The 18,183-nt window shown below is 42.9% G+C and overlaps 1 protein-coding gene across 1 annotated transcript; it reads right to left on the bottom strand.

The window, feature by feature from the left end:
- Window positions 1-4,614: 4,614 nt before the first annotated feature.
- On the bottom strand, window positions 4,615-17,969 carry tgs1 (trimethylguanosine synthase 1). Its single transcript, XM_079227420.1, has 16 exons — window positions 17,800-17,969; window positions 17,544-17,611; window positions 17,340-17,470; window positions 17,142-17,226; window positions 16,840-16,917; window positions 16,482-16,704; window positions 16,153-16,370; window positions 15,412-15,541; window positions 15,033-15,119; window positions 13,758-13,914; window positions 9,569-9,956; window positions 9,201-9,365; window positions 8,939-9,085; window positions 7,577-7,805; window positions 7,164-7,242; window positions 4,615-5,435 (listed from the first exon to the last, which is right to left on the bottom strand). Exons 1-16 carry the CDS (start codon window positions 17,910-17,912, stop codon window positions 5,319-5,321), a joined length of 2,415 nt encoding a protein of 804 aa, XP_079083546.1. The 5' UTR covers window positions 17,913-17,969; the 3' UTR covers window positions 4,615-5,318.
- Window positions 17,970-18,183: the final 214 nt, after the last annotated feature.

The following is an 18,183-nucleotide window of genomic DNA, read 5'->3' as shown; positions in this document are numbered from 1 at the left end:
ACTTGATTACGCGCACACACACACACACACACACACACACACACACACACACACACACACACACACACACACACACACACACACACACACACACACACACACACACACACTGGTGTCTTGTTGATCCTGAGAAGAGTAATCATATCTGGAGCTAGAAGGCTCTTAATGAATGACAGCAGTGAGCAGCTGACCATGTACCTCGCTCACCCTGCAATAACTTTATTTATAAAGAGGTCTGCAGAAATAGATTAACAGCTAGACACCTAGAATATTTTCATCCGTCTTATACATCCGTTCTCCCTCCGTCCTATCGTCAACCGTTCAAACATGTCATCATCATGGGCCAGCGACTGTGGAAGCATTCCCTCACCTGTTTTCATACATTTAGGAAAAATATTTTTGCCAAAAAATAAAAGAAATTCCACCTGCTCTTCAGTTGTAAACATGAGAGAAAACAATCCAGATATGACTTAGAAAACGGATGACCTGAATTAGTTTTTCTTCACTTGCCTCTCAGGCTGCCGTACTAAAACCACTTGCTATATTACTCTTCAATGTTATGACACCATATGGTTACAGCGTTAAATGAAACAGTACATTCAAGACATTTTGTGCATCAGAATCAGAATCAGCTTTAATGGCCATGTAAGTTTGCACATACATGGAATTTGACTCCGGTTTCATTTTGCTCTTCGTACTTTTACACACACAATATACAGTAAACAAGATAATATAAAAAAAAGATTAAAAAAAGACATTAAAGACAGTAGTCAAAAAAAGTGCAGATAGTGCAGATGGAAGAGTCTGATTAACTGTTCAACAGAGTGACGGCCAGTGGAAAGACGCTGTTCCTGTGTCTGGTGGTTTTGGCGTACAGTGCTCTGTAGCGCCTACCAGAGGGGAGGAGTTGGAACAGCTTGTGTCCAGGGTGTGAGGGGTCTGCAGGGATCTTTCCAGCTCGCTTCCTGACTCTGGAGGCGTACAAGTCCAGGATGGAGTGCAGACTGGAACCAATGGTTCTCTCTGCAGACCTGACAATCCGTTGTAGTCTGACTCTGTCCTGTTTGGTGGCTGATCCAAACCACACAGTGATGGAAGCGCAGAGGACAGACTGGATGATGGTGGAAAACAAGATCAGCAGCTCCTGAGGCAGGTTGAGGCAGGCCCAGCAGCCTCTAGGCTTGCTGGGAGATTGTGGATCCCAGAAACTTGAAGGTCTACACCGCAGAAACAGTGCTGTTGTGTATGGTGTTGGGGGGCTCCTCCTGAAGTCCACTGTCATCTCTACAGTTTTGGCCTTGTTCAGCTCCAGGTTGTTCTCACCACACCAGAGGAACAGCTGTTCAACCTCCCGTCTGTACGCAGACTCGTCACCGTTCCTGATGAGGCCGATGACCGTTGTGTCGTCTGCGAACTTCAGGAGTTTAACAGATGGGTCCCCTGAGGTGCAGTCGTTGGTGTAGAGGGAGAAGAGCAGTGGGGAGAGCACACATCTCTGGGGGGCGCCAGTGCTAATAGGCTGGGTGCTGGTTGTGATTTTTCCCGGCCTCACCTGCTGCGTCCTGTCTGTCAGGAAGTTTGTGATCCACCGACAGGTGGGGGCTGGCACGGTGAGCTGGGTGAGTTTATGTTGAAGTACCTCTGGGATGATGGTGTTGAATGCAGAGCTGAAGTCCACAAACAGAACCCTTGCATATGACCCTGGGGAGTCGAGGTGTTACAGCATATGATGCAGTCCCATATTTATTGCATCATCCACCGACCTGATTGCAGGGTAAGCAAATTGCAGGGGGTCCAGCAGGGGCCCTGTGATGTCCTTCAGGTGGGTCAACACCAGTCTCTCAAACGATTTCATGACCACAGACGTCAGGGTGACGAGTCTGTAGTCATTTAATCCTGTGATGGAGGACTTCATGGGGACCGGAATGATCAAGGAGCGCTTGAAGCAGGAGGGGACTTCACACAGCTTCAGTGATCGGTTGAAGAGGGGGACACACCGTCTGGGCTCGGAGCCTTCCTGATCTTCTGTCTCTGAAAGAGCCGACTCACATCCGCTTCAGAAGGCAGTGTGTGGAGGTGGTGAAGGTGATTGTTTGGTGATGCGGGGTGGAAGTGAGCTTGTCAAACCTTAAATAGAAGACATTCAGGTCGTCCTCAGTGGGGGGAGGTGGTGGGGGACCTGGTGAGTACCTCCAGGCCTCTCCAAACTGACGAGGGGTCGTTGGCTAAAAACTTTTTTTTCCAGTTTATCAGTGTAGCTCTTCTTAGCTACTTTGATCTCCCTCGTCAGTGTGTTTCTGGCCTGGTTGTCCTGTCCCCACCTCTGTAGGCCTCCTCTTCAGCCCGACGAAACTGCCTGAGTTTTGCAGTGAACCAGGGTTTATTGTTGTTATATGTGCAGAAGGTTTTAGTCGGCACACACGTCCTCACAAAAACTGATATATGACAGTGTCAGTTAGCTCATCCAGGTCTGTAGCAGTGGCCTCAAAAACACTCCAATCAGTGGAGGCAAAGCAGGACTGTAGCTCCAGCTTAGCCTCATTGGTCCATCTCTTCACAGTCTTCACCACAGGCTTTGCATATTTTAGTTTATGCCTGTAGGACGGGAGAAGATCAACCAGACAATGATCAGAGTCCCAGAGCTGCACGAGGGACTGAGCGATAAGCATCTTTCAGTACAGTGTAGCAGTGGTCCAGTGTGTTTTTGTCCCTGGTGCTACACTTAATGTGCTGTCTGTATTTTGGCAGTTCTTTGCTGAGGTTTGCTCTGTTAAAGTCCCCAAGAACAATGAATGAGTCTGGGTGTTTGTGCTCCATGGTGGTGATCTGCTCTGCCAGGTGTTGTTGGAGTGCCTCACTCACACAGGCCTGAGGTGGGATGTACACACCAGCCAGGATGAATGAGGATTTGCAGTCTATTAAAAGTGTTTCTAGGTGCGGGCTGCATGATTCTTTTAACACTGTGACATCTGTGCACCAACCTTCATTAATATAAAAGCAGATTTCGCCTCCCCTCGTTTTCCCCGACAGAGACGCGGTCCGCTCGGTAGATGTAGTGCGCTTTCCGGGATGTGCGCACCGAGCCAGGTTTCGGTGAAGCACAGGGCGGCAGATCTGCTAAAGTCCCTATTAGTTTTGTTCAGGAGCAGCAGTTCATCTATCTCGTTCGCCAGAGAGCGGACGTTCGCCAGATGAATTAACGGTGAATTCCGAGAAGGGCCGCTGCTCCTCCAATCAAAATCTCTGTAAAGTATTCCGTTTCAATGAAAAACGGTGAAAAAGTTTGACCAGTGTTATTGACGGAAGTTTAAAAGTTCCTCCCTGCTGAATGTGATCAGAGAGGGAGAGCTGGAGACGAGACAAACAAACAAAAAGAGAAAAAGTACGAGAGCGCGAAGTACCGAGGCAGACATCTGCGGCGCCATCTATAATATATATATATATATATATATATATATATATATATATATATATATATATATATATATATATATATATATATATATATATATATATATATATATATATATATATATATATATATATATATATATATATATATATTCAAGACATTTTGCGCATTATTGTATACACATTTACTCCAAATTTGGTATCGAAGTTTTCTCCACTCAAACTTAAAATAACGGTTAGGCCTGAGCAATGCTTCACTGCATAACATGATTTTGTCCAGATGAAGAGGTAATAATATATGAGTGAGATATAAAACTGAAGTAGATATTTTACAGAAAAGGCTCAAATCCCAAGAAATATGATAAACATTCCTACCGAACAAACAACTACACATGAATTAAAGTATCAGACTGGAAACTCAAAGCAAACATGTTTCAAGTGTTGCTTGGATTTAGTTCATATTTGCACTAATAGTTCCCTCATGCACCTCAAATAGATATAAATATCAAAATATGTACAGTATTTATTATAAAACTAGATGCTTTCAGAAACAAAGTTGTTAGACAGAACTTTTACAAACTTAAAAAAAAAGAAAGCAGCTATGGTATGTTGGCAGAGTTCAGACCATCACACTGATTCAGAAACGGGACTCAAACATTAATATATATATATATATATATATATATATATATATATATATATATATATATATATATATATAATTAAAATAGAAATATAATAAAAATTATAATGATAATGCTCCACTGAAGAACTATGAGACTAACATTATGCTAAGATAACAGCATTTAAATGACATGACATGTCGGGTGATCAGTAATAACAACAGACATATCTCTATCCCGATCCATCCTTCTATCTAGAAAAAATAAAAATAAAAAAATAAAAATATATAATATATATATATATATATATATATATATATATATATATATACACATACACACACACACACACACACACACACACACACAAACATACTTTTTGATATTATCCTTTTCCACCTCATGTGTGAGTATACATTTCAAAGATGGACAAAGGTATTGATGGCCTTCCCTTTAATGTTTACAATAACTGTCTGTAAACATCAAGACATATTAAAGTTATGGGAGAAAAACATGGCTGTGCTTTGCTCTGCTGTCTACTGTTTTCATATCAAAAACGAAGATATGAACAATCAACATTGTGAAAAATATTTATTAGCTCTAATGTACAATAAAAAAAAATAGACAAATTGATATTTATAAAAAACCCTGTCTTTTTCTAGTGTGAACTTAAAAGGGCCAGTGTGTAACTTTTATGGAGGGAAATATCTGGCAACATGTTTTAATATAATTAAAAAGAATGTTTTCTTTTGTGTATAATCACCAAAAAATAAAAATGTGTGTTTTTCGTTGCTTTTGAACAAACAAACCAAGCGCTGGCTTTGAAGCGGCCCGGGTTTCAGTTAGTTCCAATCTGCTACGTCACCACTAGATGCAGCCAACTCCCACATTTAATCTGAAGAATACATCAAACTAAGAAACAACTGGGTTTTAGAAATACTTCACCCACAACATGTAATGCAATATAATCAAAGTCTACTTCCTGAACACATGCATCTTGAATAAAACCTTACGATTTAAAACACTTCGGCATAAACAGTTATTATTCCAAAGTTGTGTTTTCATCTGGACTTTCCTCCCTTTTTTGGATTCTCAGTCCCCCGTTGAAAGAAAATAACTGTTTAGGTCACACGGGGTGACACATAGTTAAATTAATGACCACTTTGGGAGTGAAGTATTCCTTGAACTCAAACACGCAGAGTTTTTGAGTTTTACACCTGCATTACAACAAAAAGTAGAAAAACAAGTTCAAGAGGAGGAAGAAATCCTTCTGGTCCTTTCGGGTTATTCGCTGTCGGACTTTATCAAGCTGCCAAAGTAAGCGGTCACCGTCTTCAGCTTGTTGTTGAGCATGTTCTGCTCCACCTCCACCTTCCCTCCGTGCCCCGCCAGAGAGGCGATCTGTGGAGAGAAGCTGCTGGTTAATGTTGTTGAACCCGAGCAGATCCATGTGCTGATCCAGGGTGGTGAACAAGCACGTGCAGGTGTTAGGAACCATATAATATTCACCTAGATTATTCTTATTATTTCCCAAAAATATCAGCAAATGTGACTTACATGTCACCCACTGATGTACTGATCATACATACATACCGGTCAAAATAATGTATTATAAATGTGAGAGACCAGTGCAGCTTGAGCTCACAGTTCCATCAGGTCGAGTTCAAATTGTTTTCTACAACACGCTGAATTATTAAAGTTATCTTGTGTTGTGCAAGCTGGGAAATATTACAGAGGGAAGAAGAAAAGTGCACTCAGAATGCAGATACATCTCCACTGCTGCAATGTTTGAATGCATACAAATCACAACTGACTCACAGCAAGCAAAGCAGATGATAAACTCCAATATTAATGTCTGCAGGCTTGGCTCTGCTGCGTCTCACGGGCGTAACCACAACCTGAGACATTGATTTAGGCTTGGAGCTTGGTGGTGTGTGACGTACAGAGGTGAACAGAAGGGTGCCAGAAACAGACTGCACCGCGCCACCTGACTGCTCCAACAATAAATGCTTCTGTGCAGCTCGAGGCATTCACATTGACTGAACTGTGAAGGTGGGCTCTTCATCGTCAAATGCACAACAATTACAGAGGAGCTGTTGTTGACAATAAGTCTTAGATCTCAGGCTCCCTAAAACAATGCTTATTAAATATGTGTAAAAAGATAAATCACTCAAGTATAAACAAAGAATCTAAGTCATAAGACATTCCCAGTCAGTGGAGAAAAGGGTGAGTAGCACATCCAGTAATGTCATGTGTAATGTGGGTGCAGAGGGTGACATCACACCCACAGGTAAATCCCATCAATGGAAGGGTCCTGTGTGCTCAGTGCTCCTATTGGTTGTGGACGAACTGTTTAGGTTGGTTTACCAAAGGTCTTAGGTTCACAAAGCAGTGGAATATATGAATACAATGGTAGATACATATAAATAAATGTCTAATACCAAATTTTGTATTATTGTTTTTTGAGTAGAAGTGTTGTCTGTCACTACTTTCATCAAAATGAATGTGCTTGTTTCAGTTTTGTTTTTTCAAGAACAGTTTTCAGAACAAGAACAACATATATACTCTTTACCAGTGCATGGTAAATATATATATATCATGTTGCATACCCCTTTGAAAGATAGTCCTGCACTTGACTGCTGATTTCAAATGTATTGATAAATTCCCAAAACCAATGTAAGAGCTGTGTACAAAGGCACAAAAACGATACTTATGTTTGCATTAATAGCGCACACGCACACACACACACACACACACACACACACACACACTGCTCTCGCCCGGATACTTATGCTAGTATTGTTATGCAATATCCAACAGCCTATTCACACACACATGCAGACACAGAGACTGAGCATACAGTGTAATGAAGTGGAGCTTCTAATGAGGACCAGGACACGACTTGTCTGAACGGAATCACTCTACTGGTGAACTGCAGTCTTAAAACTGTTAAAGCGATTGAGAACGCGCTCTTGACATGTATATAATCCACACGTAACATTCAAATTAGTTAGCATCAACAAGCACGTAACATTGTACTTTCTGCCTTCAAAGTAAAAGCACTTCCTGTTTCCATGCTCTTCAAAATAAGAGTAAATAATGTAATAAAACAAGTTACAACATACAGACCTGATTCATGTCAGCATTGCGAGGCAGGAAGTACACGATGTTGTCTGATATCAGTCTGGCCAGGCGGAAGATCTCAAATGTGTTTACCGTCAAGGATGAAAAACATTATCCGATGTAAACACAATCCACCTTTTCAAAATGTTCCGATCATAGCTGCTTTTCAGATTGAGAAGATGAAGATGATCTTGTGTCTAGAGATAAATAAACGGGTTCATTCCATGACAATCTGTCCACTAGAACAACACATTTCAGGTGTACATTTTGATCACTTGATGGGGTATCCTCTTGAGACCATGAATATCTACAGCAAATGTTAGGTCCAATCTGACTAGTATCACATATCTTAAAACACAAACATGGAAGGTAAACTGACAGTAATTGTCCCCCAGCGTCAGGAAGGCTCTCACATCTACATCAAAGGATATCCTTCAGGCTGCATCATGGTCTTGATGTCAAACACGTCAGCGGTCAGGTAGTCTGGCCCTCCCCATGGCGGTGACAGGAAGACAACATCGCCATGGAGACGGGGTGCCAGCTGAAGGAAGTCCCCTTGCAGAAAGTCGATCCGGTCGGCGACATTGTAAACCACAGCATTGTGCCGAGCCAAGTCCAACCGTACCGGGTCGATATCAATGGCCAGGACTGAGAAGGGAACAGAGCAGGAGAACGAGTCGTTTACCTTGCTGGAAGACTCCTGCCACTAGGACTCACTGGACCGTCGATCACAGGTGGTGTCCAAAATGTATGTTTTGACTCATCTGCCAAAGGGATACCGCCCAATACTAAATCGCCCCAATGACACCAAAACGCTGGAGACTCAGTGTAGCCGAGCACGTTTACTCGCCAGGCTCTGTTCTATTTTCTTCACACATGCTTCTTTGGGATACATTTATTACTCATCATAATCACAGCTTTTTATATGCTCATATACCTATAGTGATTAGATTATTATTGTTTTTGACCTTTTGAGTTAATTAATTCAGAACAAATTCGTATTTACAATGGCAGCCTGGGCAAATTTCTATTTTTCTTGCATTACTTCTGTTCTGGAAACTGCTCAGAAACCCCCTCATTGTCTATATTTTAGGAAAGCCATGCATTCTCTGAATGCCCTCAACCTCTTGTTTGTGGTTGTAAAGTGTCATGATGCTGTAACTTCCAGGTCCTTTGATACTGGGGCGTCAATCACTAACAATGAAATGGCTGCTATGAGGACCAACATCTTCACAAAGGAACGCATTGGGCTCATTGGGTCAACGAGAGTCTCAGAATTCTAACCCTGAACAGACTGTGTATCATGAAGTATCTCCTCATTGTCAAGGGACCCCTTTCAATACGGCCATGCCAGTTTTTCCTCACAGAATGTAGTCCAACCTCGGAGCATTACCTAGCCCTCTTCTCTACAAGCTAGCATGACGTGGTTGGAGCCAATGAGTTTGTTGGGTCGTCTCGTTAGCGTCATGCGAGTCCAGCTTTAAAACAGAGGCTCTGAAACACAGACGAACTAGTTACAAAAACACTTTGCGTTGGCCTCGGACCATTTCAATCCCAAATGAATCTGTATGCTGATACATGCTTATATTATTGGAATTATCTCTTTTTTTTACTGGATTATTTGATAAAACTATAAAAGAATTGCGGTTCATTCAGAATGTGGAAGCCAGGATATAAAAAGACAGAGAGAGCCGCCCAGCTGACAAATACAGCGCCACATATATCTGATTCAGATGAAACCAGCCGGTACAGTGGTCTGATGGATCAGTGGGAGGGCTTACCTCTCTTTCCAGCGAGGGCGAACTGGATGGCGTTTCCTCCCACGCCACAGAAGGCGTCGATGACCAGATGGGAGTCGGGAAAGCTGTGCTCCACCCGGAGGGCGATGTGCTCGGCGATCCTCTCCGGTGTGACGGAGAACCAGCCCTCTGAAAACACGCAGCGGTGTTGGGCCGGATGCAGTTGGCTGAATATAGTGATGACGCTAACAAGAGCAAATTGAACATTGCTCGCCACTTTCTCCCATAAATGATGTAGACTGACCTCGGTCCAGCCGGATCCCTTCATCGAAGCGGGAGAAGAGTCTGTAGCGTTGGGCCCAGTACTTAGCCAGCCCGGGTTCTGCTGCCATCTCTGCTGGGACCGGCTGCCTCCTGCCCCGCTTGCCCTTCCTATTCTTTGGTTTCTTTACATTTTTCCCACTCAACTCTAGACAGAAACATGCATGCATGCACGCACACGCGCACACACACACACACACACACACACACACACACACACACACACACACACACACACACACACACACCATTAGCAGGCGACTCCAATCTTCACCAGAATGGTCTTAGATTTCGAAGAAAACAAAAAAAAATGCATGGCATCAGGCTCATCTGGGAGTATGTTATGCTTACCACCAATGCCTTCAGGTGTGTCAGACATGAGAAAGTCAGGAATTTCTAGACGTGTTAACTGTCTGCCGGGCTGCTCCTCCTCCTCCTCCTGATCCTCCTCCTCCTTTCTCTGACTGAGCACAGTCCAAGTGGTAGAGTTGAGATTTCTCTCTGCATCTAAACCGGACAGAGAAGAAGAACCATCTCCTTCTACAGACTCTTTGTTTCCCTCTTCAGTGCTTTCCGTCGTCTTCCTCCTCCTCCTCCTCCTCTCCCCTTCCTCTCCCGTCACTTCTTCCAGAACTGGAGGCCTGTCCTCGGGTTCCTGTGTGCTCTCTCCTCCCATCTCATGCTGGCCACACGGACTCATCGGTGTCTCTCTCTGGTTCTGTTCAAGGAACTTTTTGACCTGTGAAACAAACGTCTTCACTTAGCGGGTCTCCTATGTTACATTCAAATAAATAAAAAAGCCTTATACCACTTTCCATTTCTAACTATTTCTGGTCATAGTGAATACAAAAGGGAGGTTTAGGTCTGAGAGGCGGCTGTTCTAAACAACAATGGAGAGCAGCATAGATGCTGCTAAAGCATCACTTGTGTAGTCGAGAGTTTTTCTTTATTGAAAGAATAATAATACTTTAATTTTACATAGCGCTTTTCAAAATGCTCAAAGACACTTAAAAAAGAAAGAAGAGCAGAGAACTTCACTGAAGGCTCTCTTCTCCCGACTACTGGCTATGGCAAGAGTTTGACAGCTGTGTAAACTTGTTCAAGGGTAAACACTGCTTTACTATATTATAAATCAGAGGATCCATGATGTTGCCTATGATTTTATGTTCCGCCTCAAATATTAATTCCCTGTTCCCATTTGTTTATTATCCTGTTATTTTCTTTTTTTTTTTAAATGAATTAAATTAAACCCAGAATCCCCGTACCTCCCTTCACTTCGGTGGTACGGGTACACCGGCAGGTGATTTAGCCAGAACCAATGAAAGAGGAGCTCTGCTGAGTGCAACGATGCCTCCCACTAGAGTCTACGATCAACTGTTCATGGGTTATGAAAAGGTTGGGGTTTGAGTGTATAGGGGCGGGGCTTGGACCCTTACCATGCTTGACAAGTTTGGACAAAGTACACTGAACTCACAACAACTTCCTGTTAAAATGGCAAAAGGTGCTTCTTTTGCCGCCATGCCACGGTCAAAAGGAAAACACTAACTTTTGATAACTTTTCATCACGAAAGTCTGAAGATTGTATTGACTATACTTGAAAGTGATGTCATCAATTCTGCAAAAGTTTGTTAAAATCAAAACCCACCTCTTCTGAACTGCTTTTAATGTGTGCTCCATGTTCTTAATTGTACACACTGTAACAAGTTTCTGTAGTTTTCACAGTAATATTACTGTATACTGGCCATATTCTTACTGTAGAACTCCTATACAGCATGTTGCTGTAGATCTGCATCATGGTCAAAATTCTTTCCCAGGTGAATCTTACTGTAAATAAATGTTGCTGTGACTCACAATACAGTAATAACTGTTGCTGTGAATCACAATACAGTAATTTTGAGCGGGAATACACCATAATCCGTTTTAACATTATTTTCAACACAGACGTTAGGTGTAGCTGTCACTCAGACAGAAGGGAAAGCAACATTCAGGGCTCTCAAGTGTCACGCATTTCGGTCTTAAGTCACGCCCTCCCGCCACAAATCGTATTTCTCGCGCTGAAAAAAAACTCTAGGCTATTTAATGTGTCGCAGCACACAAACATGACCTGGTCGAGCTGCCCTCACCATGGAGGAATCAAGCACGTCTCCCCCGAATCCCCTGGAGTTCTGCCGCGAGGTGCCACTCATCAGCCAATAATAAAAAAAAAAAATGGCCGACACGAATAGCCAATCAGAAAAACGTATCTGTTGTATCTGGGTGAAATGTAATCCAGCAACCAATGAAAATAAAGCTAATAATAATATTGGGGGAAGGGGGGCTGGTCTGTGGGCATATGGCATGGGCAGAGGCGCGGCCGGGCGTTGGGGGGGAGAAGAGGACATGTCACCCTTACCTGTCTTAAAAACTTGAGAGCCCTGAACATTGTATTTCCTCCGTTGTGTTACACAACGATGACATTAGACTATAACGTTGTGTACCGATGGACACTTGCTTCTCGATGAGGAGAGGAAGGAGAGGCTTCTCTCAACATTTTGGAGCAAGAGCTACAACATTTCTGACCAGAGTCCACTTCAACTTCAGCAACAGCAAGGTAACGAAGCTCATTATTAGTCCTTCATATTTCCTTTTTGCCAGCAATTTGCAAATGTACATTAATTACAGCACAGTCTTCTCAAGTAAAGTCACCGTGTAACGCTGCGTGACTTTAAGAGGGAAGTAGAGACACTTTCCTGCACTAGTAAGCTAACGTTAGCGTTACTAATATTACCAAAATATAGTATTTGCACTTTAAATTGTGATATAAATCATTTGGCTTCATATAGTTGATACATGGCATGCGTTTAGTGTAACGTGTAAATTAATTAGAATCGTTTATGTGTGACGCCGTCACCGTGTGTGTGTGTGTGTGTGTGTAATGTGTTGCTGCTCGTTAGCTAAGGCTAGCTCGTAGCTCCATGGAGAGGTTTTGACTCTTTTCTCTCTTGCTAGCTACCGTGCGGCACAACGTGACTTGGGTAACGTTACCGTGCACCACATAAGGTGAACCACAAGTACACAACAGGTCAGGTAAGACTTTTACACACACAACATGGCGTGTGTTTTCTGAGCTAACTCTACAGGGCAGACTGCACCAGCTGGTATAACGTTGATACGTTGCTGCTAGCTTAACCCTCCTGTCGTGTTCGGGTCTAATCCGACCGATATGCAACTTTAATCAATCATAAATATTGTATTTTACATCTGATTGCCTCAAGACCTTGTGATATCCTCCACACTAGGCATTTGAACATATACAAAACACAACATAGGCTGACATCGTCAGTAGTAGACACATATTGTGGTATTTCTAATGGGAATCGGTAACCAATGTCTCTCTGTTCTTCCACTGCAGGGAAGAGGACTCCTGCCCAGGAAAAGACTCCAGTTCAGGAAGAGACTCCAGTTCATGGAGAAGACGACCGCCCAGGGAGAGGATTCAGTTCAATACAGTAAAGTCAGTCATGGACTTTTTATTGTACTACAATTACTTTTTTCAGTTCAAATTGTTTTTATACATTTCCCCCTTGACCTGAATATTTTATTGCTTCCAGTCCTTGAATTTTACTGTTTACTGTTAAATTACTTTAAAACATGTTTAAATTGGCATAGTAACTTGAAGAAAGAGGAACATTTAAAATGTTTATATGTTCAAGAATACCATAAAAAAAATGTTGTTGTTTACAATTATTTTTTTTTACAAACTAAAAACAAAATGTAAATGTTTTATTCAAAATGTTGAAATATTAAAATAAATGACTTGTTGAAAAAAACTGTGTCTTCATTTTACAGTATTCATTTACAGTATTAAAATGAATACAGTGATGCATGTTACAGTAATCTAGGATTTGCTGTAAACTGTACACGGTTACATGTGAAGTACAGTATTTTCATAACTACTGTAATAACAATGACGGTACTGGGATTATTACTGTAAAAATGACTACAGTATTCCAAAGGTACTGTGATTAATTTTACACTAAGCATACTGTAAAATATACTGCAGCTACTTACTTGCTAATTGCTGCCAGCTACTTACTGTAAATTCTACAGTAATCTTGTTACAATGCAACTTATATGATTATTTTAAAAATGTTTTGTCAAGTGCCTTTGAGTACCATGAAAAGCACTATATAAATTAAATGTATTATTATATTTTTACCACAATTATATACTGTATGTATGTATGTATGTATGTATGTATGTATTTATATATATATATATATATATATATATATATATATATATATATATATATATATATATATATATATATATATATATATATATATATATATATATATATATTGAAGTTTATATTATATAGGAGTTTGTTAAAGTACAGGCTTGTTGTGGTAAAAAAAATTGTTCAAATAACCAAGAGGATTTTCATGTTCCAAATAGTTGACGAGGATGCGGATTGATGAGTCGGCAACCACAGAGAAGCCCATTCACCCAATGGAACCGGGACCTCCTTTACCCTTCTTCTCTTTACAGGAGGTACCTTGGAGAGGGAGCTGCTGGACTGCGGCCGCGCGTCGTCTTCACTCGTCTCTGAGAACCTGGTGTGTTTGCGGATGCTGCGGACTGCTCTCTTCGCCCAGCGCGGCTTCTGACGCATCTCACCAGCGCCGCCTTTGAAGCTCAGCACACTGTAGAACCTGAGATATGAACAGACAATACGTCTTGAAGAGAGAGGCTTCACCGTGTGACGAGCACTATGTACACACCGTGACCCTTCACCTACACACAACTTGGCTAAATCATATGGCAGATTGCAACCAAAGTGAGTCAGAGAACAAGGGTGGCCTTCAGGTTACGTGATGTATTGACCACACTGGTCATTAAAGGAACCCTACAGCTCCGATAATGGCTTTCCCACCCTGTTCATGTCCAGGATGAAGCATGTGTTAACTAGATATTTTCAAAGCACACTTTATAGAAATGCAAATACTGATTTGAGAGCAAACACTCAAATGTTTCCCTTGCCAATGTTATATGTAAATACTGTCACAGCATTTCTCATTTCAAAACTAACTAAATGTGTGTAGTTGCTTTGGGTTCAAGATAACATCGCTGTCAAAAAGATATTGGAAATTATACAAATGCGCTGATGTGTGAAAAAAAAACAATGTCCGCTAAATATGAAAAGCTGCTCCTGTGGAAAGGCTATCATGTGTTAAATTACATATATTGAACCTATGATGATCAGATGATACCAATAATGTGGTCAGGGCCATGGAAACACTTCCTCTTTTGTCCAGAGGGACCGCCATAATCAACACCAAATAAAAGTTTCTCGTAGTATCTTTGACATTAAACCAATATTGAATGATGTATTTCACTTGTTACTGACTTGGCTTTCACAAATATACAGAAGAACTAGTTATTTCTTCTCATTGTGGACAAGTAGTGAGAAAGAGAGAGATGCTGTTCCTGTTACTATTCAGGAAATAAAGACACTAAATGGCGAGCGGTAGTACGGTAGCTAAACCGAGTACAGACATACTTATACACATAGCATCTGTTTGTTAACAGATGCTATGTGTATGTGTATACATATGTCTTTACTCTTGATGACAAATTCTTAACATTCTGAACAACATGAAAAAAAGGCCGTACAACTACTGTAATCAGCATCTGCTGAAAAATAGACTGCTGGAAAAGCTCCTCGCTTCTGACACAATTCCAGTGGACGTTTATAGCACAACAGAGCTTTTAAACAACGAGGTGTAAACAGAACACCCCCCCAATCAAAAAATAAATAAATCAGACTTACAGAGGGTCCGGGTTGTGCTTGAGTCCCAGTTTACTCCAAGCTTCCTCAGGGGTCAGATGTGGGCTCTCCTCCACATCCAGTTCATGACTGCAAACACAACAAACTGCATCAAAATGTACTTATGATTATTATTTTCTACATCTCTTTAGCAGTTTAGGCCCACAGGATGAACATTTCCTTATGTGTGCTCATTTTGTTGCATTTCTTTGTGAACACGTTTGCTTGTTGCACACATTATGTCTGACGGGGGCAAAGCACACCTATACAAACACAAGCGGGTTCGTCTCCAAGAGTGAAAAACAGAACCCGTACCTTATTTAAAAGGTAGCTCGGAATTTCTTAAATCAATACATTCAATACACATGCAGCACAAACTCGCCTGCGTTTGACTTTGGCCCGTCCTCCTCCTGGAGGTCTGTCGTCATCGCCATTGTCATCGTCTTCTCTACTTGGCATCTTATCCCCTGAGCCATCCCATCTGTCAGGGCTGCCAGCAGCCTGCTGGGAATCTGAGTCCAAACAAGATATTGAGCAGAGCAACTCACAACAAATACATACAAACTCCACACAGAAGGACCGCCCAGGCTTGGGGATCATCCCCAGGCCCCTCTTGCTGTGAGGTGACAGCAACACCATCGTGCAGCCCTTTCAAAATACACATTCCAGGACAAAAGAGACTCAAATTATTTAAACTGAAATCTGTGCACGTTTTTCCTTCCAAATACACATTAAAAAAAAAAACACTACAACTCAAATATGGCATACCCCATCATCACAATGAGCAATTGCATGCTCATGGAGAAATGTCCGTTCTATACGAGTAAGATGAGATATCTTCAGTTGTGATTTGGACTCGACTAAACCTGAAATAAATTTGCCAAATGAATGCAATAACACCTGTAACCAGATTTAAATAAGAATATATTATATATGACACATCAAATAGCGGATACAGTGCGTAATAAACGGGTGTAACGTTCCTCTCGGCCAGTGTGGAGATGTGATCAACAGATGAAGGAAAACGTCCGGGTGAGCTCACTGCTGTGAGAGACTTTGAGTGTTTAAGCAAACAATTCAACAAATACACCACAACATGTTATTGTATCCACTCAGTTCCTACCTGTGTGTTCAGCAGCATTCTGCTGTGAGGAGGCTGCAGGTCTCTTGCGACCGCTCCCCCCATCAGAAGGCGAATTGGAGCCACACAGCTCTCCTTTAGCCACGCCCACACACTGTCGGCTCGCCTCCGAGTCACTCGCACGTCTCCCACCGACTTCCAGTGTGCACTTCTGTCCGAGCAGATCGTTCAAATCCTCGACGTCGTCGTCTCTCTGTTGGCTGTCAGTCCCGGTCGGCCCAGCCCTCTGGTCCTCTGGGTGTGTCTCTTTGTCTCCGCCCACCCCCCCGCCTGCTGCTGCTGCTCCTGCTCCTGCTGCTGCTGCTAATGCTTCTTCTCCACCAGTGTTCCCACTACACACGGACTGGTCAGTGGTCCAGCCCTGTGCCGACCAGTAGGAGTACTGCTCCCAGTAGGAGTAGTAGGTCTCTGCGGCGTGTTTGTCCCAGAAAGCTTTTGTGTCCGGGTCCTCCCAAGGATCGGTTACTGTCCCTGGGTCAGCCTCTGGGTGTTTCTCCAGCCAGCTGCTCCACAGCAGAGCTTCTCCCTGCTGAGCTGCAGGACATATATAGAGGAAACCATCAATCAGCTTCATAAGCATGGTGCAACATACAACGTCTGAAACATATCTATATTTTAGATATAGTGATCCACGTGTCGTTTATTCGTTGTGTTCATGTCCTCCTTTACCCCAGTAGGTCTCCCAGCCGGCAGCTTGGGTCCCTCCTGTTCCTTCCTCCGGTGGATCACACGCCTCCTCCACGCCAACTAGGCATCGTCAAATAACATTACAACAATGACCCCATGATAATTGAGTTATTGACGATAATTAAGTACTTTTCATTTGATTACGCTTAATATTCATGTTCAGTCTGCATAACAGAGCATGAGCTCTCAGCCAGATCACGAGGAACCGGGTCGAGCTGCTTGCTTTACAATGCATTCCCTCTGGCCCGCTCATATTTGTAGATACAATAAGGGAACGCTCTTACCTGTGTGGTCAACCTTGACATCGTCTTCCTCCTCTTCGGCTGACTCTGCTCCGTATGTGGAAGACTTCCTGTTGGACCTCCTCCCCTGTCACATGACCAAAGACATGCTGGATCAGCAGCAGGAAGTGCTCCAGACCTCGAGGTTAACCTCCATCTCATAGAAGGTGACTGAAACACACCACACACAGATCCACTTACCGCTCTCCTCCGGCCAGAGGAGCAGACGAAGGCCACGGGCAGACCCATGCTGGCCATCAGCTGAGCCTCTTCATCCAACACCTCCTTCTCATCTTCATCTTCTTCTTCTTCTTCTTCATCATCATCTGCTTCTGTGAGTGGAAGACAACTGGTTTCAAAAGGTTTCCTCTCTCCATCTTCACCTAAAGACATTGTGTCATGTACCTTTGACTCTGGTGTCTGCCAGGTCAAATGGGAGCAGTCTGTTATCAGAGCGATACAGCTCCCGATCCCTGCAGCCAGAGGGGGGAGAGAGAGAGAGAGAGAGAGAGAGAGAGAGAGAGAGAGAGAGAGCTGATGAAGATCTCTACAGCTTCATCCACCTTCATCTTCATCATCATCATCATCATCATCATCATCATCATCAGCACACACACACACTCATGGCAATAACTGCCAACCAGACTCATGAGAGACTTACTGCACGAAGGCTCTGGAGCAGCAACAGTGAATTCTCTCCTCTTCCTCAGACGAGAGTCTCCTGCTGAACAAGATCTCCGCCACCACCGTCACCCTGCTCCTCTCCAGCATCATGCCGATCGGCTCACGGAGCGGCGCGCACACGCAAGCGCGCACACACACACACACGCACACACACACACACACACACGCACGCACAAACGCGCCCGTGTCAAACACCGCCTTCACCCGAAGTTCACGTCTGTGTCAAGAGCGGCGTGGCTTCACTGCAACATCACACTCGCGTTCCGGAAACAACTGCCATGTGTTCCGCTCGCTGGCAGGGACCGTGGACTGATACATCCGGCCATGTCTTTTCAGAATACAAGTGTGGTAGGAGGATACG

This window comes from Taurulus bubalis (assembly GCF_910589615.1).
Source record: "Taurulus bubalis genome assembly, chromosome: 1".
Classification (NCBI taxonomy): Eukaryota; Metazoa; Chordata; class Actinopteri; order Perciformes; family Cottidae; genus Taurulus; species Taurulus bubalis.
Note: the sequence above shows the minus strand (reverse complement) of the source record. Positions and strands in the feature narration are given on the sequence as shown.

Excerpts from the sequence above, each read along its gene's own strand:
- tgs1 (XM_079227420.1), bottom strand. The coding sequence starts at position 17,912 with ATGATGCTGGAGAGGAGCAGGGTGACGGTGGTGGCGGAGATCTTGTTC. Across the intron at positions 16,918-17,141 it reads TGTCAAGGTTGACCACACAG|TTGGCGTGGAGGAGGCGTGT; the intron begins GTAAGAGCGTTC and ends GACGATGCCTAG. Across the intron at positions 9,086-9,200 it reads AGGGATCCGGCTGGACCGAG|AGGGCTGGTTCTCCGTCACA; the intron begins GTCAGTCTACAT and ends GCGTGTTTTCAG.